The sequence below is a fragment of the Mustela nivalis genome (assembly GCF_964662115.1).
Source record: "Mustela nivalis genome assembly, chromosome: 1".
Taxonomy (NCBI): Eukaryota; Metazoa; Chordata; class Mammalia; order Carnivora; family Mustelidae; genus Mustela; species Mustela nivalis.
Window position 1 is genome coordinate 59222968 of NC_139020.1, and position 24300 is coordinate 59247267.

At 40.2% G+C, this 24300-nt stretch overlaps 2 protein-coding genes across 11 annotated transcripts in view; one reads left to right on the top strand and one right to left on the bottom strand.

The window, feature by feature from the left end:
* CFAP44 (cilia and flagella associated protein 44) overlaps window positions 1–19777 on the bottom strand; it is a 151704-nt gene extending 131927 nt beyond the window's left edge. For 9 of the 10 annotated variants that reach the window (XR_014313403.1, XM_082737192.1, XM_082737189.1 and 6 more), the window contains exons 1-6: window positions 19692–19777; window positions 11999–12103; window positions 9828–9965; window positions 9143–9302; window positions 4925–5087; window positions 662–764 (exon numbers count right to left, since the gene is read on the bottom strand). Coding sequence is in view for 9 of the 10 variants with exons in the window: in XM_082737192.1 (XP_082593318.1) it covers window positions 662–764; window positions 4925–5087; window positions 9143–9302; window positions 9828–9965; window positions 11999–12098 (664 nt within the window). In the remaining variant the exon portion in view is untranslated. The remainder of the gene's footprint in view (window positions 1–661; window positions 765–4924; window positions 5088–9142; window positions 9303–9827; window positions 9966–11998; window positions 12104–19691) is intronic. The other variant, XM_082737190.1, reaches the window with a different exon arrangement.
* SIDT1 (SID1 transmembrane family member 1) overlaps window positions 1–24300 on the top strand; it is a 479838-nt gene that overhangs the window by 293062 nt on the left and 162476 nt on the right. The gene's annotated exons all lie outside the window — the stretch shown is intronic.

The window sequence follows — 24300 nt, forward strand, 5'->3', positions numbered from 1 at the left end:
TATGTATATGTGGGGGAAGAGGGCTATGGGATATCTCTGAACCATCCTCTCAACGTTATTGAAAATCTTAAGCTGCTCTGAAAAGTAGTCCATTTAAAAAACTAACTACTAGAAGTAATTATATGGAGAACAAAATTTATAAGAGAACTGTGGTGATTAATTTCATTTGTGGTTATTTTAATCCAGGTGGACCTTATTCAATCAGATGAAAGTCCTTAAAAGCAAAACTGAGATCTCCCTGAGGAAGATGAAATTCTACCTGAACATGTAGCATCAACCCAGCCCAAGAATGTCCAGCCTAGGAGTGCCTGAGTGGCTGTCAGTTAAACAGTTGCCTTGAGCTCAGATCATTCATCCCAAAGTCCAGGGATCAAGCCCCACATCGGGCTCCCTGCTTGGCAGGAAGCCTGCTTCTCCCCTCCTGCTCCCCCTGCTTCTGTTCACTCTTTCTATCTTTCTTTCTCTCTATGTGAAATAAACAAATAAAACCTTTTAAAAAAAAAAATAAAGATTGTCCAGCCCACCAGCCTGCCCTACAACCTTCAGACCTGCTAGCCCCCACAAGTGCAAAAGACAATTCCTTTAAATAAAGTGTCTCTGGAAAACCCTGAATATTGTTAACCTTGAACATGGAATATTTTAGAGGATGTACTGAGCTCACCTTGAAGGATTCTGTAGGGCTTCAAAGAAGGATACTCATAGATGATAATCTTTGGGAAAACTCCTTTTTCAGCTACTGTGAAGTAAGTTTTATCAGGATGTACCTATAGAGAGTAAAATCTCACTTAAATAATAAAAGGAGAATTTTCTTATAGTCCTATTAATGTAGTATTTAGCATATGTGATTTTATAATTTATTAGGATCCCCTTCAATAAAAAACTTAAAAATGGGCACCTGATAAGTACGTGGTGATGGATGTGATTTAAAATGAAATCTAGGGTGCCTGGGTGGTTCAGTCGGTTAAAGCCTTTGCCTTCGTTCGGCTCAGGTCATGATCCCAGGGTCCTGAGATCAAGCCCCACATCCATTGAGGGAAAAAAAAAAAAAAAATCTCTGCTCAGCAGGGAGCCTGCTTTCCCAACCCCTCTCTCTCTCTCTCTCTGCCTGCCTCTCAGCCTACTTTTGATCTCTGTCAAGTAAATAGATAAAATCTTTAAAAATAGAAAAAACAAATAAAACGAAACCTAAGGGAACGCTCATTTTAAGTTTTACTTTTGTTAACAGAGCCATTTCCACCCCTACAGTTTTTTTAATTGCCATCAGAAGAGCTAGAACAATGGTTCTCAATCATTAGCACACATCAGAACCACAGGAGGGCTTATTAAGGTGCAGAAGGCAAGCCCTACCACCAGAGTTTCTGATTCAGTTTATCAGGGCTGGGCCCCCAAAATTTGCATTTCTATCACTAACAAGTTCCAGGTGATGTTGCTGCTGCCAGCCCTGGTACCACTCTTTGAGAACAACTAAGTTAGATGAATTGTTTACCCTCCATATATAAATCAGACTAGCTTTTTGTACAGAAAAATCCATGTTTCTAGAGTAGGTTACAGCTCAGTTTTTAAAAATGCACCTTGGACAAATTCACTGCAAATGTCTATAAACTTACTAGAAGTGAGAAAGATATATTTCCAAGCCAGACGCAGAGGAAAATAGAGTAAATATGCCCCAGCTAAACTATTTTTGTCAGCATTTCAAATGACAGCAGTATAAATCTTACAGAATTATATGTTTATTCCTGGTATTTTTGTTCATTGGTAAGCCAATGTGCAGGAAGAGTCCATGGATATTTTAAAAATAAAAATAGGCTCTTATAAAAATCAACTATTTAAGATACATATTGTGCTTTATAAAATTCTATTTTCAGTTACCATTTTGCAACTCCTGATTTTAAACCTGTGGAAGAGGAGCTTTCCTCAGAGGATATAGGTTGCACTGTAGATTTTGGTACCCAAGATAACACTGTTGCTTTTTCTTCTCCCCACCCATGGCGCCGTAAGACCTATAATAAGGTCTTCCTGCTGACACCTCTTCCACTCAAGTAAACACCCATCACTTCAGCTCGAAACAAGGCTTGGGTTTATAGGATACACACTCAGTGACAGCAGAACACTTATTGTGTGCTTATGATGTGTCCCAGACACTGTGTGTTTTTTATGTGAATTAATTCCCTTAAATTTTACAGCAACCTTGTGAATTTGGCTACCAATATCATTCCCACTGTTTTCATGAGGAAATAGGCACAGCGAAGCTAAGTGACTTGAAGTCATACAGCTGGCAAATGTCAGAGGTAGAATTCAAGCCAGGTGTTGGAAGCCAGGAAGAAAGTGGAACTAAAAAATTGGAGTTACGAAGGACTTAGGGGGAAGCAGATTACAACTACATCTTTCTAGATGCCCATTTACAGAACAATATTGGGTGAGCTATGTGGTCACAGAAATCTGAAAGGGAATTCAGGCAAATCTTTTGCCCCTCCAGGTCTGGTCTATAGTAAGTGAAAAAATTGCAGCCCTCAGATCAGGTGTTTTATTTTTAGTGGAGACGTGGAATTAATGAGTTATTTACTTTTTATTCAACATACAGATTCACCCTATCTTTTCTGAAAGATAGTTGATATGTCCCCAGAACCACTCCTCACAGGTTTCTCACTGCTTTGCACGAACACTTCTCATCCACAAATGGTAAACTGTTTTAGGGGGAAATGAAGTGATGAGGACAGCTGAGGAAAGGCCCCTGCCACTAGCCAGGCTCTGACAGCCCCAGCACACATGGACATCCAACTGCCCAGAGTCCAGGAGGATGATAAGGGCTGCCATTCTTGACCACAGAATACCTCGCCTACTGACCTCAGACCAAATTATTATACAACAGAATAGAAATTTCAAAACTACATAATGGGAGAAAAAAAGAAGTGCTAGTTTCCTGTTTCTTAGCACTCTGCAAGTGATGTGGACCTCAGGGTACATGACACCTCAGGGTGGCTCCTAACTGACTTCCCTCCACAGAACTCAGGACCCTCAAGTTGGGCCTGTGAATAGTTGCACATAGCTGGTGCCACGGTATCACGTACTTGCATGGATCTAGATTTTTGGTTTTTTCTTTTTTAATATGAGTCTTGTCTCTTTAGATGGATTTTAAACTCTTTGAATTCAGAGAGGTCATGAAACTTTTGTCATTTAAATACCTGCATATTCTGAGTACTGTTGGACACACAATGTAAGATAATAAATTCTTCTTGGGGTACCTGGGTGGTTCAGTCGGTTGAGCACCTGACTTTGGCTCAGGTCATGATCTCAGGGCTCTGGGATTCTGGGATTGAGCCCCATATCAGACTCCACACCCAGTGTCCCTCTCCCCACCCCCGCCACCTTCCTCCCCCACTTCTGTTCTCTCTCCCTCTCTCTCTCTCTCTCTCTCTCACAATCATTAAAACCTTAAAACAATAATCCTAATTAGTGCGTTAATTCTTGCTGGGGGCAGGGACTTTACCATGCACACATGCTACGTACAGATCAATGATCAAGAGACTCTCCTCACTCTTCCCTCTCACCAGGTCCTATTTCGATAGCCGCTCTATTTGTGGATCTCGGATTTTCTTTACCTTCTGCCTTCCCATTCATGTCCCTGCATCACTTCTCAGAGCAAGAATCTTCAAAACCTCTCCACTCACCTCCCTTTCTAAATACCCTACCAGGTCCCATCTAATTTAATCAAAAGTTATTTCCCACTACCCCCTGCTAGCTTGGCCCAGTCTCTCAGCTGGATCTGCACCAGGCTTTCTGTGGGAAGCCCTCCACCTCTGCAGGGCACGGTGATGTGGGCCCTGCACCTGCCAGTTCTGTCTGGGCTGCTCACACCTGACAGGCAGGGTGAGAGCAGGGCAGACTTCTATTTAGACCATGATCCTTCTAAAAAAACTCTTTGAGCATCTACTATGGAAGCGCTGCTTGTATGTGCCCCAAATCCTGTGCGTTTCTCCTCCTTTCCCTGTCTCACACAGCCTACTCTGAACAGGAGCCCCTCTCATGGCTCTAAAGGCACCAAGAGGTGTTGTCTCGAGTTGTTATTGGTGAGAGCAGATCTAAGGACACCTACTCTTAAGGATCACAGAGTAGAAAAACAGTCAAGGGGAAAACTTCAGGTATGGGGCCAAGTGCTATAGAGAGCTCAAGTAAGAGACAGCTAAAAAGGTTTTCTTTGGATTTGGCTACTCAGCGGGCCACTGGTCACTTTAGTAAAGGCAATTTCAGTGAGGTGGGAGGAGAAAAGACAAACCTGGCTATGAAGGGAAAAGCCAGCAAGTAAAGAGAAGGCATGGTTGGTTTAGAAGTGCTTTTATGAAGACATAAGTTGGTTTTATGAAGACCAGTTGGTTTAGTGTGCTTTTATGCAGAGGATGAAAAGGAGAGGCCAAAGATATAAGAAAGAAGGTGATGATGGAGACAGCCACCTGAGGAGGAAGGAAGACACAGCCTCCAAATCACATGCAAATCTTTTTGTCAACTGCTCAAAAATTACTGAATGTACAATGTATACTTGATCTCCTAATGTTCGATTTTATACCTACATCTTATCTGGCACTTCTCCCTATGATTTGAATTATCATTTGTGCTACTCATCTGAGTATTTTTGCAGAATGGAACAAAGTGTTCATTATGAAAAAGGTGCAGGACAGTTGGAAGCCACTTAACCTCTATCAGCTCCAGTTTCCTTATCTGCAAAATGAGATGATCGTATCATTAACATAATATTGTAGTACTGCACAGAGACCATGTCAGTGAATGGAATGGCTGTAATAGTCGAATTGAAAATGCCTAAATCCCGCAATACTACCTATGGTATTGGCACCTAAGAGCTGGGTTGGTCCAAGATGAAACAGATACAAAAATATAGATTTTTTTTTTTCCAAAGTCACCAACAGCATACCCCAATGACACCAATTCCTCTACCACTGCTACTTCGCAGGTACATCTGTTCCTTGGTTTGCAAATTCAGAAAGATCAGCTGGTTCCCAGCTATGTAGATCACAGTATTGCCGTCCAGAAGTTGTAGGTTGGCCCGCTTTCTGCAGTCGTAACCAAAGGAATGACTGAGGGCAAGTTGTTAAGGAAAAGGAGTGTAATAAAGTAAGCATCCTAGAGACAGGAAACGTAATGAAATAAATGTATTTTTAAAAGCTGTGCCATTAGGCAAAGGGTCGGTGTTGAAGTAGTTGAATTATACTTTGGAACTCAGTTTTTATTTATTACCAATGCAACTTTATTTTTCAATGAAGTGAAAATGCTTATACTCTGATTTAGTCTGTATTTTAATTTTCGTAGGGAGATCCTGAAAGCAGATTCATTTTATAAAAGAAAAGTATTATATAGGCCTCTTCCCTGAATTTGAAAGGTGAGATGTTTAAAATTCTGACAGAATGTTTCAAAGTTCTGAAAAACCAGTGATAATAATAAATCCACATATACGTAACTGAAATTTAATTCACATGAGCAAATTATGAAAATAAACTAAATAATATTTAGTATATAAGTATGTATAATCAATATGCTAACATTTCCTGAGCTCATTAGTATGTATAGGTATGTAGATAAGTGTGTGTGTGTGTGTGTGTGTGTGTGTGTACACATTTATCCTATAGAGTAAATCTGAACTAATCCAAAATAGAGGTTAAAATAACCTGTTTTTATAAAATATCTTTTAAATGTACATTATTACTACATTCAAGTTCAAATCAATAGAACCCAAGATATAAATGTATTAAGTAAATGAGATTAATCTATAAAAAATGTAGTTTGCAAAAGAAATATAAAACATAGTGTATCTTATGTAGATGGATTCATATTTTCTAAGAACTCACTGGTGAACACAGAAGCTAAAGGATCATTGGAGAAATCTTTATTTTTTGAGCCCTTCTTTAAAAAATAAATTCTGATTTTAGGGGATTACCCTTATTTGTAAGTGAATATTTTTAGGGAAAGAAACTATGCAGAATTTTTAATAAAAGTATCTATAAGAAAGAGGAAATCTTAATGCAATTTGAATTGTGAAGTATATACAAATTACAACAAACTATATATAACTATACCTAGCTCATTGCCTAAGAATTAAATTGAAAAAGAGAACATTTCAGAGCTTTTGATCTGTTCAAGAAAACTGAATTTTATCAATTTAATAAAGACATAAACACCTAAAATTGAATCTTCTATAAAGAGCAAATGAATGTGTGATCCAAAGATCTTGTTGAAGCTATTCAGTCCTCAGGGAAACTATCTGAGGCCTCCTTACAAATAAGAGTGGGAACCACAGGCTCTTTATCTTCATAGAGCCTGGTATGGGGCAGGAGACTTCACCCACACACCTTTTTTCTTTCCCCAAACTGCTATTTTCTCCTTTCCTTCCTTCTCTCCTTTCTCTGTTCCCAGTACCAGTATAACACTTTGGAGGGCTTAAAGCTATGTCTACAGCCATGAGTAGAATTAGGCTACTATCTCTTCACTGACATGGATGGCAGCTGGGAATCAGACAGGTGATCATTTATCTGATATTATCATCCCTAATTTCGGGGTCGGGGGGAGACTCCCTTTTACTTGCTGCTGCTCTCCAATGCAGAATGGGTAAGATTGTTAGTTCCCAAACTCTCCCCTTTCAAATCACAACCTGCTTCTTCTCACAGGTCATCTCTATTTCCTAGACTGCTGAGTGCAGTGTCCTGAGCCTCAGGTATTCAGTAAATATTCAGTAAATATTCCATTGGGTGAAATAGTTAATTAATGTCTAACTAGAGTCCAATCCTTGTCTTTTAACCCCAGAAGACAGTGGCAGCCACTAACCAGAGCTTTGAAGATGTTAAATTGTGTTCTGCTATAGCTTCAACTCCTTTCCGTTTTATCCCATCCTCACCTCTGGCTTGCGCCTTCTTAACTTCCTATCAGAGACCCAGGGCCTTCATTGTTCATGGGCATCTAGGACCCTCAATTTAAAATTACATTTAAGGGACTCCCGGGTAGTTTAGTCAATTAAGCGGCTGCCTTTGGCTCAGGTCATCATCCCAGGGTCCTAGGACTGGGACTGAGTCCTGCATTAGGCTCCTTGCTCAGCAGGGAGCCTGCTTCTCCCTCTGCCTACTGCTCCCCCGTCTTGTGCTCGCTCTCTCTGACAAAAAAATACAATCTTTAAAAAATAAAACAAAATTGCATTTAATTACATCTTATATAAATTATACTATGGTTTAGGTGCTATTTAATAAATGACATATTTCTTGATTGATTTATAAAACACAAACTTTAAAATTGAAGTAGACTCAACACAATTACTAAAGTACAAAAAAGAGTATGTAGAGGATACATGACAGCTGACTTCTTGGAGCTTCTCATTCTTGGAGAGTACAACTGTCTAATGCGGGATAGTCCAGAGGGTCAGCTTTTGACTCAAGGTCTGGAACAACTAATAATGTAATCTTTCCAAAAATGGGACAAGCTACTTTGTGACTTCCCTGGTATTGAAAGTGTTCACAAAAAGTCTATAGCTTATAGAGCCACTCATCCATCATGAAGAGAAGGAATTCACACCTCAAGGCAAACATCAAGGTCACTCTGACTCTTATTATTTGGAATCTAGGCATATCTCTTTAATACAGAGATCCCTGTATCCTGGAGCAGCAAATCCCCAGTACTGGGGGCTAGGAGAGAACAAGACCATCAAAAGCACCTGGGAAGGGATGCCTGGGTGGCTCAGTTGGTTAATCCACTGCCTTTGACTCAGGTTATGATCCTAGAGTCCTGAGATCGAGTCCCACAGTGGGCTCCTGGCTTGGCCAGGAGCCTGCTTCTCCCTCTGCCTACTCTGCCTGTTCTGCCTGCCTCTCCCCCTGCTTGTGCTCAATCTCTCTCTCTCTCTGATAAACAAATAAATAAAACCTTAAAACAAAACAAAAAAAAAAAATGTACCTGGGAAGGTTTTTCAGACTACAAGTGCCCAAGTCCCTCTCCCCACAGATAATAATGCAGTAGGTCCAGGAAAGGTCTCAGACCATGTGTATTTCAGGAAAAGCTTCCAGGTGACAATGATAAACCACCTCATTTGAAACAAATAGGCTAAAAGAAAGGCAACAGCATAACATTTATCAACAACTTGTCCAAAGACCACATACACAAAAAAGTCCTCAGGAGAGAAAACTTCCAAGTTATAAGATTCAGGGTGAATTAGTTTTAGTTACACCTGGGATTGAAATAGAAAGTGATAATAATATGTTCTATCTTTATGTAAAAAGCAAAACACTGAGTTATGAAGTACACAGCCCTCCTCTTTAAGCACACCTTGTCTAAGAGGCCAGTCAGCGGTCTAGGCCATGTGGTCCCCTCCAGCACCCATCTAAGGGTAAGCATGCTAAATTGCCAGCAAGAGCATGAACGGAAATCTCCCAACCCCACCTGACAAACCTAATGTTGTACAGTGACAGCAACCTTAAATCCTCTTGTTGATTATCCCCACCTTTAAATTTTTTCATGGACTCTTATTCTGCAGACCAATTAAAACTTATTATTTTGGACCCTTCTTCCTCAGGGTTGTCTTCTCTGATATTCATCTGATAAATAGTGTGTCAGTGCCCCTGCCTGCCATTAGCATCAGTTTTAAGAAATCGATGAGTTTAACTTGCTAGGCATTGAGAAAGGGATGCCAGGCTGGTAGAGGTGGGAAACCAGGATAAGAGGCCTTCTGGTCTCCTGCACATCATGTCGCATGAAAGAACAAGCAGAAAAGCATCATTTCTCTTTATGGTTATTTGGCATCAACAAAAGCTTTGATTAAATTAAGATCATGTATTTCTATCTCAACTTCTCTAAGGGCCAAGCTTCTTAGAATCACCTAAGACAGGGATTGGCAAACTTTTCCTGGAAAGGGCCAGACAGTAAACATTCTAGGCTTTTTGAGCCAGGTGGCCTCTGTTTTAACTACTTAATTCTGCCCTTGAAGTGCAATGGCAGCCACAGACAAAATGTAAATGAATGAGAATTTCTGTGTTCCAATAAAACTTTATTCACGAAAACAGACCAGAGGCCACATTTGGTCCGTGGGTTAGTTTGCCGACCCCTGACCTAAGAAGCTGAAATCCAAAAACTATACACGTGTAACTGGAGTGGATACACAAGTGTGAGAAGATCCAGTGGTATGTTCGAATCTGGAGTCACAAAAGGCATCGAAATAAGTTCCATATAGTCGTAGAAGAAGTTCTCTGAGATTTTCTTCTTAACTTCTTCCTCCACCTCTTCGGAGGCTGGAGCAAGGGCTTCCACATACTGAGAGTCTAAAAAATTAAAAGATTTTACTAAGAAGAGCGTCCGATGAATCCTAAAATTGCATTTCACAAAGACAAGCGGCAGGTACCTAGCCCATAATACTCCAGCAGTAAGTACCACCAGTGGCCTGAATGTGGGATGCCACCCACTAATGAGCATGGGAGGAAGAGCCGACATGCCTGTGTGCATCAGGGTGAACGCAGAGCTCTGGTCATGGTTTCTGTAGTCTCAAAGAGCAACTCCTAATCAGTTCAAGTCAGAGTGAGAATTCACTAAACTGGGGTAGAATAGTCCTTAGTCCATCTAGTTCCCAGGAAACCAAGTATGAGAGTTTGGTATGTGATCCTCAGAAATGTAATATACAGCTCCAAAGTCTCTAAATCACCCTGCTAAAGCATGTTCCATGCTTTTCCTTTTATCACCCGACACACCCTGCAAGTTTTTATTTCTGTGAATTTTTAACTGTTCGGTTTGGGCAATCTGTCTTTAAAACAGTTATTATTACTGTGAGAAAACTAACAGTACTTACTTACCTCCAATGTTATCCACATAGTCATAGTGAAATGAACCTGAACTTCCCTCCAAACGTTCCGTATCATAATCATCATCCTCTAAATATGATTCTCCCCCTTCAACAAATGTTTCATCTGTGGCATCCTCTCTCACAGCAACTATTAAAAGTAATTTGTTTTAATAATTCCTACATTTTGAATTAAACATTTCCTTATTTCCAAAGTAGCTAATATTTTTTTTTATCACAACAGAAGTAAATTTAAAAAAAAAAAAAAACTATGGTAAGATATCTGGAAAACCTACATATATTTGGAAATCAAAGAACATTTAAAAATAATGTATGGGTCAAGGAGAAATCAACAAGGAAACTTAGAAATATTTCAAACTAACGGATAATTAAAATATAACATTCAAAATTTGTGGGATGCAACTAAGGCAATGCTTAGAGGGAAATTTCTAGTTTTGTACACTTAGAAGAAGAAAAGTCAAAACTCAAACACCTAAAGCTCTACCTCAAGAATCTAGAAAAAGCAAAAAGAAAATAACAAGAAATAATAGAAATAACAAAAATGAAAGCAAGGACCAGTTAAATAAAAGGCAAATAAACAATAGAGAAAATGAGCAAAACCAAAATCCTATTCTTTGACAAGATTGGCCAAATGGAGAAACTCCCAGCTAGGCCAATCAAGAACAAAGAGAGAGACAATACAAATCTCCAACATCAGGAATGAAAATACATCCTAGAGTTATACCAACAAATTTTATAATTTAAAATAAATGTACAAATTCTATGAAACATACAAAGTTACAAAACTTACAAAAGAAGAAATAAACAACTTTCTGTTTATTAAAGAAATGGAATTCATTAGAAATTTTCCATCTGTTTGTATTTTCTTCAATTTCTTTCATCAATGTTCTATAGTTTTCAGAGCACAGGTCTTTCACCTTCTTAGATAAGTTTATTCCTAGGTATTTTATTATTTTTGGTGTAATTATATATGGGATTATTTTCTTAATTTCATTTTATGCTACTTTGTTAACAATGTAGAAAAAAAACAACTGATTTCTGGGTATTAATTGTGCATCCTGCAATTTTACTGAATTCATTTTTTACTTCTAATATTTTTTTGTGGAGTCCTTAGGGTTTTCTATGTATAGCGTCATGTTACCTGTGAATAGTGACAGTTTGATTTTTTTCTTAACAATATGGACGCCTTTTATTGCTTTTTCTCATCTGATTGCTGTGGCTAGGACTTCCAGTGCTATGTTGAACAAAAATGGCAAGAGTGGACATCCTCATCCTGTTCCTGATCTTAGAGGAAAAAGTTCTGTTTTTCTGTTTTTAAGCCATGGATTTTTCATATATGGCCCATATTATGTCGAGGTATATTCTCTCTAAACATACTGTGTTCAGAGTTTTTATTGTAAATGGATGTTGGATTTTAGATGTCAAATTCTTTTTCTGCATCTATTAACATATTCTTGTGATTTTTATCCTTTGTTTTGTTAAATAAATCAAATAACATTGATTGATTTGCAAATAGTGAGCCATCCTCGTATCCTGAGAATAAATCCCACTTGATCATTGGTGAATGATCCTTTCACCATTATTGACTGTGTTTTGTAAACATGTTGTTAAGGATTTTTGCATTTATGTTCATCAGGGATATTGGCCTGTAGTTCTCTTTTTTTGTAGCATCTGTCTGGTTTTGGTATCAGGATATTTCTGTTCTATTTGCAGTATATTCTTTCACATGTTATCCAATTTAATCCTCAAACAACTCACAATTATCATCTTAATGGGTGAGTAAATTGAGGCTCAAAGAGGTGAAATAATCTACCCCAGATCAAACATCTCTAAGTGGTAGACCCAGGCCTCAAACCTAGAGCCCAATTCTTTCTACTATACTGAATTAGAAAAGTTCATTAAAGACTGCAGACTTCACAAGAGAGAGCAAGACCAGATTTGCAAAGAGGTCATTATCAACAGAGAGATGACAGTAACGTCTATGGGCCAGGAACTGGAGATCTAATGGTTAAAACACAGTCTTTGCTCTTAACAAACTTAGAATTTAGTAACAGAGTTAAACAAGTAAACCATCTCTGCTGCACAAACTTAAATGCTCTTCAAAAGTGATTTTTCCTAAATTTAATAATAAAAATCTAAGTGTATATTATAACCTTTACTTACATTTTGATGCAGACTTCAAGGAGCTCGGAGACCGCTTCCCATCACTCTTTGATTTATCTAATCTCCTCCCATCAGTATCCTGATCCCCTGGTTCCTTCATTTCCTCTGGAAGCACAAAATTGAGATGAGAAAGGGAACAGCTGTGAAAAAAAATCATCTACAGATATCTTTCCCCTAACGAATTCTACAAGCACCAAACACCATGTGGGTTGATAATTGTATGTTTGCATAGTATCCAAGTGACTTAATGGACAGGAGGTATAGCCACCAGCAGAGACCTCTGCAGAATGGCAGAATATAGTCAGACAGTCCCTTTTTCTAGGCCAACTTACTGTGATGCCCTCTGATTTTCCAGAAGTCGGCAGTGAAATGCCATTCCAGTCCATCTTTTCTCAAATATTCCATCATTAAAGTTAATCCCCTCTCATCCTTACTTTGGTTCATCCCCTCCATTTCCTCTTCTCATCACTCCATCATTTAACTCCTCTGGTGTTACTAATTAATTTCAATTTTTAAATATTTGTTCAGGGTACTTGCTATGTTATCAAGTCTTATGGTAGACACTAAATTATGGTACTGAACTAGAAATGTGACTCCTAACTTTGTGGAGTTTGTTCAGATAGATATTAAATGATCAATTAAAATATAATAAGTGCTATAAGAGGAAAGAATAGGGTCCTGTGGGCATGTCTAGCAAGATGACTAACCCATATCCTCAAGTTCAGGAAGAAGTATTGGAGACAAGGGTGATGAGTAGAGGCTGGCCAGGCCTAGAATAGACAGAATGTATTAGGCAGAGGGAACTTGAGAGTGAGTGCTATGTCTGTGAAGGGCTGAAAGCAGTTTGTTGTGAAACAGGCAGTGAAGAGGAGGCCCGTAGCAGATGATAGAACCATCTCTAAGCTTTTGCTAGAGAGTTTACAACTTATTTCTATGGCAACTGAAAGCCACTGAAAGGTTTTAAGGAGGGAAGTGACACAGCAGATTTTCCCTGTCCTCCCTCTATTGAAGCTCTTCATCTTTAAAAGCACCTGCTATATCCTCCTTATAAGTCTTGGCTTCTCCACCAATCACATTACTGGGTATTTACCCTAAATATACAAATGTAGTGATCCAAAGGGGTCTGTACACCTGAATATTTATAGCAGCAAAGTCCACAATAGCCAAACTATGGAAAGAACCTAGATGTCCATCAATAGATGAATGAATTTAGAAGAGGTGGTATATATATATATATATACAATGGAGTACTATGCAGCCATGAAAAGAAATGAAATCTTGCCATTTGCAATGACATGGATAGAACTAGAGGGTATAATGCTAAGTGAAATAAGTCAATCAGAGAAAGACAATTATCATATGATCTCTCTGATATGAAGAATTTAAGAGGCATGGCAGGGGTTTGTGGTGGGAAGGGAAGGAAAAAATGAAACAAGATGGGATCGGGATGGAGACAAACCATAAGAGACTCTTAATCTCATGAAACAAACTGAGGGTTGCTAGGGGTGGGGTGAAGGATAGGGTGGGGTGAAGGATAGCGTGGCTGGGTTATGGACAGTGGGGAAGGTATGTGCTATGGTGAGTGCTGAATTGTGTAAGACTGATGGTTCACAGACCTGTACCCCTGGGGAAATAATACATTATATGTTAATAAAAATAATTTTTTAAAAACAGGAGAGTTTGAGATGTTATAATGTAGTAACTATTATTCTCAAAAAATACACACCAGTTACACAATTAAAAAAAAAAAAAAGTCTTGGCTTCTCTATGCTAAACACCACATATCCTCCACCTCCTTCTACTGCAGGACTGGCAAGCAGAATAGAACACAGTTCTTTTTTTTTTTTTTTTTTTAAGATTTTATTTATTTATTTGACAGAGAGAGATCACAAGTAGGCAGAGAGGCAGGCAGAGAGAGAGAGAGGAGGAAGCAGACTCCCCGCCGAGCAGAGAGCCCGATGTGGGACTCGATCCCAGGACCCTGAGATCATGACCTGAGCTGAAGGCAGCAGTTTAACCCACTGAGCCACCCAGGCGCCCCTAGAACACAGTTCTATTTGACTCAGATCTGTGATTCGATTCAGGTTTGAATCTCAGTTTTGCCACATAAGCTTTCCATGAATTCAATTGTAAACAGGAGTGAAGTAAAAACAACTTACAAGACTGCTATGAGAATCAATTGAACTAGTGCATTATTTTCCTTTCCTGGTCTGTGAAGAAAGGCTAGTATGCTGAAAGCAGATGGGATACACACTACATGGTTTGTGGAGAGGGCAGTGTGAACACCACCTCCTTGCATCTGAATCTTGGGGGTCATTCCATCTGCTTTCTTGCAGCAACATCATGATGATGCCCTGCCTTGATTTGGGGGACAATAGTGCAGGGTCCAAATGTTTTTCTTAAAAGCTATTAACAGGAAACATAGGTCCTAAAATAACACTTATGTTACTAAATTTTGTTTAGCACTTTGGGGCCATTTTTCTAGGTTACCAAATGATGTTTTACCATTTAAAAAGTGTACGTGTGTGTGTGTGTTTTCCCTTAATGTTCTCCCTTTCTTTTTTCTTCCTCACTCTCTTCCTTCCTTCCTTCCTTCCTCTCACCTGATTGTAAAATATATGCCCACTAGGATTGGGAAGTGTGTAGGAATCAAATGATGGAAAAATCTTAAGTAGCAAGATCCTTTAAAATCAAATTCTATCATCTAGGACATTTCCTTTTCCTTCCGGTTTGGATATACAGACTTGTTTTCTACATTTATACAAGTCATGGATTTGAAAATAATTAAATAATTGTAACAATAAAATAATTTTTAAAGATCAATATTGCAAGCTAATATCCGTTACTGCAGCGTGGTTGCACATTATCCCACCCTGTGGGTAACGGTCTTTAGGGAGCTACAAACATACCTAAATGCCATATTTTCCCTCCCTGTAAAGGTTCTTTATAATGTACATTTACTAACTCAATTCTTAAAACTACTGAGCCCACTTATACCAAATGGTATTACACTTGTCATTGCCAAAGACACAAAAAAGAGCAACAGTGAACCCTTAACCTTAAATAGTTTACAATCTAGGAAGAAGAAATTGACAGTTCTCTTGGAATATAGTCTCAGAATAAGCTCTTCTAAACCACTGATCCAGATACGGGGCTGACCAGAACAAGGATGGTCTGAAAGTCCTGACTGGAGAGCAACTATAGCTAAGGGTTTCCTTGATAAAAATCAACATGTAAACTATTGGAAAAAAAAAATAAACTATTCTCTCAGTTGCCATGTCGCAGGCCCTAAATAAGCAGAGCAGAGCAGGCTCTGGGTTTGCCAACCAAAGTAAATGGACATCTTGTGGCTGTTGATCAGTTAAGAACTGAGAGATAACTGTTCATCTGCAAATTTCAGTAACACCTCCGTCTATAAACATGTATTGCTTTATTTTCTATTGCCAGCATACAAATTTCACAACCTAAGATAACACCCATCTCTTCTCTCACACTTTTTTGGGTCAGAAATCCAGGTACACTCTGTGGGTTCTCTTGAGTTTCACAAGGTCAAAACAACGTGTTGGCAGAGCTACTTTCATTTCTGCTGGCTCTGGGGAAAAATCTATTTCTAGGCTTATTTAGATTATTGGCAGAATTCAGTTCCATGTGGTTGTAGGACCAAAGCCCCTGTTTTCTTGTTGACTGTAGGCCAGAAGTTGTTCTGTTTCCAGAGGCCGTGTGGTTCATAGCCCCCTTCAAAGGCAGCAATGGTAGGTCAAGTACCTCTCAATGGTTTCAATCTCATAGTTTTCTTTTCTGCTTCCTACCACTAAAAATTTCATGAGATCATTTTCTGTCATTTACTCTTCTCTTTTCCAGATACATTTATTTTTAACATACTGTAAATGATCATTAACAGGATACATATATTCTAATAAAGAGCTTGTAAGACCTAATAAATCTACTTAAAGTGAATAAGAAACAGTTACAGTAAACAATTATGGTAACAAATATGGTAACCATTATGGTAATGCCGGTTTGTAAACAAAGAGTTTAAGCCACAACCAAAGGTAAACTGGTGTCAAGACAAAAGTGTAACCAGGTGGTGGGTATTGGGGAGGGCACGTATTGCATGGAACACTGGGTTTGGTGCAAAAACAATGAATACTGTTACGCTGAAAAGAAATGAAAAAAAAAAAAGTGTACTCTTTATCCCACACTATTATAAGCAATATATTCCTCAAGTGGCTAATATGACCATGCAATAAATTTTAATATCACAAACACAGTTACTATCAGGTTGTGTGCAGTATGGAAGAAAATACTGGAACCGAAAGAATTTTCCCAGTGTTCTGAACTAGCACTACTGTACAAAAATACTGAGATCTTTTCTCAGCTCTTCTGGTTTAGAAAGGGGGGCTGCAGAACCAAGGGGCACCTGATCTAGAGATTGGCAGTGTAATTGGTGAGATGGAATAAGGTGATTTTTTATTCATGTGGTTGGTTGGTTAGGTTGGGGTTGTTTCGAATCAAGGAACTGGGAGGTTGTACTGTAAATTGCTGAGGCTCTGGAGCCAGAATGGCTTGGGTTCACATCCTAGTTTGGCGGAGGAGAAAGGTTAACTTGGGCAAGGGCCAAGTCGTTAGCATCCCTTAACTCTTAGTCTATTTATATGTAAAATGAGGGTGATAAATAAGATTGTCTGGCAGAGTCATTGTACTCTTATGTCTTTTATACTCTTAGTTCTCAACACCGGCTGCGCTTTCGAATCACTTGGAAGACTTTCATAGCCTACCATTCTCAGGCTCTCACTCCCTAAGTAATTCTTTTGTGCAATCAAAGATAAGAAGCTGGGCTTAAGGACCAGGGGTTTACTGAGTAAACCAGGGGTTTGAGTACCAGTAGGTACACAAAAATAGTAGTTGTTTTTACCATAATTACTACAAATTGTCTCTAATACAGCCAGAGCTCAATAAATGTGACCATGGAATCTTCAGACAGTTGAAAGAGGTCTTATCTAGTCCAACCTCCCACCCAGTGAAAGTCAAACATCTGCAACATTAAGCTCAGCACTGTTAGAAAAGCAGTCTAGTGTGTTGGTCAGGCTGAGAACTGGCTACAGTCAGCCTGGTACTGTGCTTACAGCCTGGCTCTCCTTCTTACACCTCCTGTGAGGTGTTAAACAGGTGTTTAGCCCCTCTGTGCCTTGGTTTTCTCATCTGTAAAGTACCTACTTCATAAGGTAAAGTACCTACTTCATAACGCTGTTCTGAGATCTCACTGAGTTAATACAGTAGAGTTTTTTTGTTTTGTTTTAAAGATTTTATTTATTTATTTATTTATTTGGCAGAGAGAAATCACAAGTAGTCCGAGAGGCAGGCAGAGAGAGAGGGAGGGAAGCAGGCTCCCTGCTGAGCAGAGAGCCAGATGCGGGACTCGATCCCAGGACCCTGAGATCACGACCTGAGCTGAAGGCAGCGGCTTAACCCACTGAGCCACCCAGGCGCCCAATACAGTAGAGTTTTAAGAGCAGTGCCTGACACATAGAAAGTCAGTATATAAAATGATTGAAGGGATAAATTTATTCATTCTTGAGTAAATGAACAAATGAAGGAACACTTCAAGAGATGATCAGGTGGCTTCGATTCAAACATTTCAGGTTAGTGAGTAAGCACATTCTGTTAATGCTCAGCTCTAGTTCTTAGTTATTTTATACTAAGCTGAAATCTGCTTCCCTGCAACTTAGATCCATTTGGCCTTTGTTCTTCTGGGGACATATACAAGTTTTCCTGTGCACTATAACCATTCAAGTAATTGTAGCTACTTTACTTTTCTCCCTAGATCCTCTCTTTTCCAGCTATAGCCTCTCAAGTCTTTCAATTACTCCTCACCAACCTGGTTTCAACTCTTTTCAGCATCCTGATAGCTCAAGAAGTTCCTTCCCAATGCATTGAATATCCCTCCCAATTTTGTATCTTCTTTGAGGGATCCAGAAATTCTCCAAAAGAGATGAACTGTTACTCTACTTGTTGCAAACAGTGTATTGCTTTAAGGCAGCCTAATATTACATTATCTTCTGGGGGTGGTGTGGTAGGCTTATCATATGCTGACTCAACATAATCAGTTTGTAACCAGCCAGAACGACTATGGCACACTTTGTGTGTTCGCAACCACGCACCATCTCATACAACTGAACAAGCTAGGTTTGGGAGGCTATTTGTGAACTCTCTTAAATGTCCTTTATTAGATTGAACTCCACTGATCCACCCTATGGCTAATTCCGTTAACCAACTCACTGAGGAGACTATCAAGTTTTGAGTCAACCCTGAGGACGTATAAAGGAAAAAAAAAAAAAATCATAGTACATAGTGGTGCAAAGGCATGTGTTGCTAGAAGGAGGTTGCCTGGAAACCAGACAGAATGGTCCTGAATGCAACATTAGTTAGATTCATTCCCCAGATTCCAGGGTCCTCAGTCTCACAAACTCAGACACTCCATCTCCGCAGTGTGCCAGAGCTGACCATGTTAAGACTCAGGGACTGTCACATAAAACAGATGCTCAGTTTCTACTTAACAATGTGAAACACCACTGTGCGAAGAATAGTAATGCTCCATGTATTCTGAATGCTTACCACGCGTCAAACACAGTTCTAAGGATTCTGCACATACTGTTTCACATGTTTCTCCAAACAACTCAATGAGTTACACGCAATTTCCAGATGAGAACACAGAGCAGTTACTCTGAACCCTTCCCTCTCCCGCACCCATGCAGTTGGTTTCTATGTCCCGTTGCCAAGTGAACAGTCATTGAGCCTTTTGAATTCATCCTCTCCCTTCTACTCCCAGTGTCACCACCCTCATCTAGTTATGTCATCTCACCTGAACCATTACCACAGCCTCACACCTTGTCTCTCGCTTCTATAGCCCATTTCTACCCTGCCTCTTGTAGTTACAAAACACAGCTTTTATGTGCTACTTTTCCTGTTTGAAACCTCTAACGGCTCCTCATGCCACAGAATAAGAACTCTGGTTCCTTGGCATGGCACAGAGGTCCCTCATCTGCACTTTCCCCCTTCCTTGTCCTTCCTTAGTCTCTTCTCCTCCTGCAATGTCCTAGCAGCCACGAGGGACAACTCACCATGCGCGGGACACACCGAGTACCTGTATGCTCCTATATCTGCTTGCATGCAACAAGCATTTACTCTGCACTGACTTTACCTGCAATATCCTAATTAGTAACAAGAACCCCATGAAGTAAGCATTATCATCTTTCTTTTTAGATATTAGGAAACTGAAATGCAGAGGGGTCAACTTGACAAGCGTCACACGGCTAAGTGTGGGGCCATCTGGTTTACTTGACCCCAGAACCCAGGCACTTTCCCACCAGACTCCCTGCTTCTGGCTTAGACCCGCCTAACTGGCACTCCTGGGGTCTGCTGTCTTCCGCTCCAGTCGGATTAGGAGCTCCTGGCAGGCAGGAACCGTGTCCAACTTTGTAAACACGACGTCTAGCTCTATGCCGCCAATGCTGGTCACTTCAGCGCTTGTTAAACCGACTCGTACCAAGGATGAAGGACTAGGTCCCAGCGAGCCTGGAGAACGCTGGTTCAGCCTGAGAGAAGTCCAAGTGGGGCTCACTGCTCCTTGACTCGCCAACAGATCTGAGGGGGAAGTTGTGGGAACTTCCCAGCTGCGGGCCTCCAAACTTACCCGAAGCACCGAGCGCGGCCGCGCGTTCCCGGTCCCGGCGCCAGCCCCAGGTCTCCGTTTACGGCGGTCGCCAGGCAACGCCGCCCCTCCTCCCGGTGGGCGGAACCGGATGGGCGGTGAGGCGCATGCGCCGCCCGAAGGCGGTTGCGCGGGGAGGGGGGAATCCCCCGCGTTGGCCCTCGGACTCTCAGTCGCTTTGGGCTTTGGTTCTGGCTGCTTCCAGGCACGTGACTCGGGTTCGAGCCGAACAGAAAAGGGCAACATTTTATCAGGTTATTATCCCATTTTAGTTTTATATCCAGTTTATACTATTATAATTATCCCAAGAATGTTATATCAATAAACGAAATGACTTTTGAATACTTAAGACACCTGCCCGGCAATTTAAAAAATGGCCCCTAGGGGCCCCGATGGCACACTACCACCGCAAAGATACATCTGAGGCTTTTTTATTGAGCTGTTTATGGGCCTCTGTTATCTCCGTTGGCTTCTACACAGAAATGATCTCCTGTTGTGGGATCTTTGGTCTCCTGCTGCGGGGTGCGCAAAGTAGAGGCCTACCCAGAATTTCTAGGTTCCGCAGTTTGCTCCTTGGCGGCTCTGTGGTGCAGTAGTCACTGGTGACCAAACGTTGGTTTAAAATGGCTACCTGGTACACCTGAAACTAATCACTGTCCTGTATGTTAACTAACTGGACTTGAAATAAGAACTTAAAAAACACTGGGTACAGTGTTGCAGTAGTGACAAAGCACTTTGTATCAGAATGCATAGTGGATTCTTACAACTGAATAAGGAAAAAAAAAAACAAAAACAAAAATAAAAAAACTTAGAACCTAATTTTTCAAATGGGAAAGGGCTTTGACTACTTCACCTTATCAGAGGTCTGAGTGGCCAGCAAACACAGTAGTCCTTTGCAAAATGCACACCACAGTGCACATACACCTCACCCGCCATAATGGGTACAATTTTTAAAACTGCCAGAACCCAATGTGGAAGATATGCAGCAGCTGGAACTCTGACTGCTGGTTGGAATCTAATGGAACGACTTTGGAAAACCATTTGGCAGTTTCTTTAAAAGTTAAACTTATACCAGGCCATTCCTTGTCCGAGGTATTTATCCAAGAAAAACAAAAGCTTCTGCCTATACAAGGCTTGATAACCAGAAACTGGAAAGAAGCGCATCGGTCATTGACAGGGAAATGGATAAATGCCCATACAATGGACTACTACTCAGAAGTAAACTAGGAGGAAACTGACACACACAACATGAAGGAATCTCAGTTATAGTGAGTGAAAGAGCCAGACACAAAATAGTACAATTGTATGATTCCTTTTAGATAAACAAATCTATGATGACAAAAAGCACATCAGTTTTTGCCCAGGGCTAGAGTAAAGGGAGGGATGCACTGAAGGGACGGGAGGAATCTTTTGGAGATGACCGAAATGTGTCTTGTAGTGGTAGTTTCAGCTGCCAAAAGTCAATTAATTATTCTTTTACAGTTAATTATATATACATTATCTTTTACAGTTAATTATATATACATTATTTCTCAATAAAGTTGATTTTCAAAAGGCTGTGTTCTATTTTGTATTTATTGGTTTCCATGTTACACAATTTTCCAAAAACTTTATTCCATGCATTTGTTGGTAGTACTGAAATGTTCTCTTCAGTCAAGTATTCTTGACTTCTAAAGTCTCCTGATTTAAACGATTATCTTTACTGTTAATTATCAAATGGTATATCCAGGGTGTCTGAGAAGTCAGAAAACGTAGGATAAACTTACTTTTAAACAGCATGTTAGTTACATTTTCAAATAATATTCTCAACATGTTTTCTTTCAACCTCCAAACATCTTCAGGTGAAGTATCTCTAAATTTAAAGCACTGAGTCCAATGTTAATTTGAGAAAACCACAAAGAATTCACTACATAGTATCTTTAAAAATCTGGAAACACAAGGAAATAGTGTATTTATTTATGCACCAAAAAACTGGCAATCATCATTACGGAATGCTTATTATGAGTCAGGTCCTGTCCTTAACATATTTACATATACTCACCTCTCTTACTCCTCACAACCCTGTAAGATATATCATGTCTGACTCTCAAATGGAAAAATGAGATAATGTACTCAGGGACACAGCCCAAGTGGCAGAGTTGGCATTTGCATCCAAGCTTTGTGATGGCAATACTTGCAGACTTAGCCGCTGTGCTGGATCAACTCTTTCTTGTAAGTTAGGAGGAGTCCAATGATTGTATTTTAAAAAGAGGGGTGCCAGGGCACTTGGGTGGCTCAATGGATAAGCCTCTGCCTCCAGCTCGGGTCATGATCTCAGGGTCCTGGGATGGAGCCCTGCAGTGGGCTCTCTGCTCAGCAGGGAGCCTGCTTCCCCCTCTGTCTCTGCCTGCCTCTCTCTCTGTTAAATAAAATCTTTTTTTTTTAAGGGGGGGTGCCTGGGTGACTCAGTTTATCTTCTGACTCTTGATTTTGGCTCAAGTCATGATCTCAGGGTTGTGGGATTGAGCCCTGCATTGGGCTCTGTGCTGACATGGAGCCTGATTAAGATTCTCTCTCTCCTTCTCCCTTGAGACCCTCTCCCCTGATTAGTGTTCACTATCTAAAAAAATAAGAGTTTCAAGCCCTGGCTTTACCTCATACACCCTGGCATTAGACAACTTATTTACTTCATCTCCAGGGCTTAATTTTCTCATCTGTAAAGGGGAGGTGGGTGGCATTCAAACATGTCTAACTCAGTTTTACTGGAAATTTTAATGAGATAGCCATAGTTATGGCTCAATAAAGATAGTATAATTATTATTGTTGTTGTGATTTTGTACTTGCATACCATAGTCACTGTAAGATGGCAGCATAGTGTAGGCTTTGTACAAAGACTTCTTATGTCCCATCCCAGGGCCCCCACGCCTAAGTTGTGTGACTTTGAGAGGGTACTTACCCCTCCTGGTACTTCTGTTTCTTTATCTGCAAAAGGAGTAATAGTATCTACCTCATAAAGGTATCTTAAAATCATGAAAAGTGGCTAAAACAGCGCCTGGCACTTACGAAACAATGAATTATTATTAAATTATTAAATTATTAAATTCTGCTGACTTAAAATGATCTCACTATTCAGCATAGGAATGATTGTATCATTAACTGTGGATTTGATTATCTTGTTTCTCTCCTAAGCTGTAATATGGAAAACTGCAAATCTTATTAAAGTTTAGCAAGTGATATAGCAGCTTTCTGGGGCTTTTTTTTTTTTTTAAGATTTTATTTATTTGAGAGAGAGTGCTTACAAGCAGAGTGGGGCAAAGGGACAGGGAGAAGCAGGCTCCTGCTGAGCAGGGAGCCTGGGCCTTCATCTCAGGACCATGGGATCATGACCTGAGCCAAAGCAGAATGGACTGAGCCACCCAGGCACCCCTGGGGCATTTTGGAGAAGTCCTATGTTAGCCAAAAACTTGAGTCCTAACACAAGAAATAGAAGTGATCTGGGTTTGGACTACAAAGTGAATACAAATGTAGTACATCATCAAATATAGCAGAGTTCACCCCTCTGCGATGCTAAGATCAATGGTTCCCAAACTGAAGCATGCATCAGAATCACATGAGGGGCCTATTAAAACAGACATTTTCTGATCAATGGGTCTAGGGCATGGCCCATGAATTTTCACTTCTAACAAGTACCCGGGTGATCCTGACACTGCAGGGCCATACTTTGAAACCCACTGGTGCAGCCAGCTCTGAGAGCTGATAGAGGGCCCAAAGTAGTGTTACTTAAAACCAAATATGCACCAATTTATGATTTGGGGATAATAAATATCTTCATAATGTTTCCCAAGCTTGGCTATACACTGGAATCATCTGAGGAGGTTTCTTAAAATGTTGTTTCTGTCCTACTCCTAGGTCTAAGTTAACTAGTCTGGAGTGAGACTTGGCCTTTGGGAATTTTAGAAGGTCCCTATATGACCCTAATGGCAACCAAAGCTGAGAAGCACTGCTTTAGAAAGCCCAAGAGAGCAAGCTCTTTTCCCTGTTATCTATTATTCTTGGGAATTTTTTTAAACCTACTTTTGAAGTTTATCAATCAAAACAATTATTAGCAGGATGGATACTTAAATGTCAGTTCCACAGATTCCCAATGAGCACTAGTTCTCAACTTTGGCTACACATTAAATCACCTTAAGCAGCTTTATTAAAAAATGTCATGTCAAGGGATATCTAAGTGGGTCAGCTGGGTAAGCGTCTGGCTTCAGCTCAGGTAATGATCCCAGGGTCCTGATCCCAGGGACTGAGTCCTGTGTCCAGCTCCCTGCTCACTGGGGAGCCTGCTTCTCCCCCTGCGTGCTGTTTCCCCTGCTTGTGCTCTCACACATGCGCTGTCAGGTAGACAGATAGACAGACAGATAGATAAATGTCATGCCAACGGCTCACTTCCCAGGTAGCTGGTTTGGTCTTTTTTCCATGCTCCCAAAGTCGAGATCCATGGCTTTTGAAGTTTAAAGGAATAAAAGGGGGAAAAGTAAACAGCCAACCAGTTGAGGAACATTAAGAGAAATTAAGTCCAAAGAATATATTCACATAAAAAAAAAAAAAAGAATACATTCAC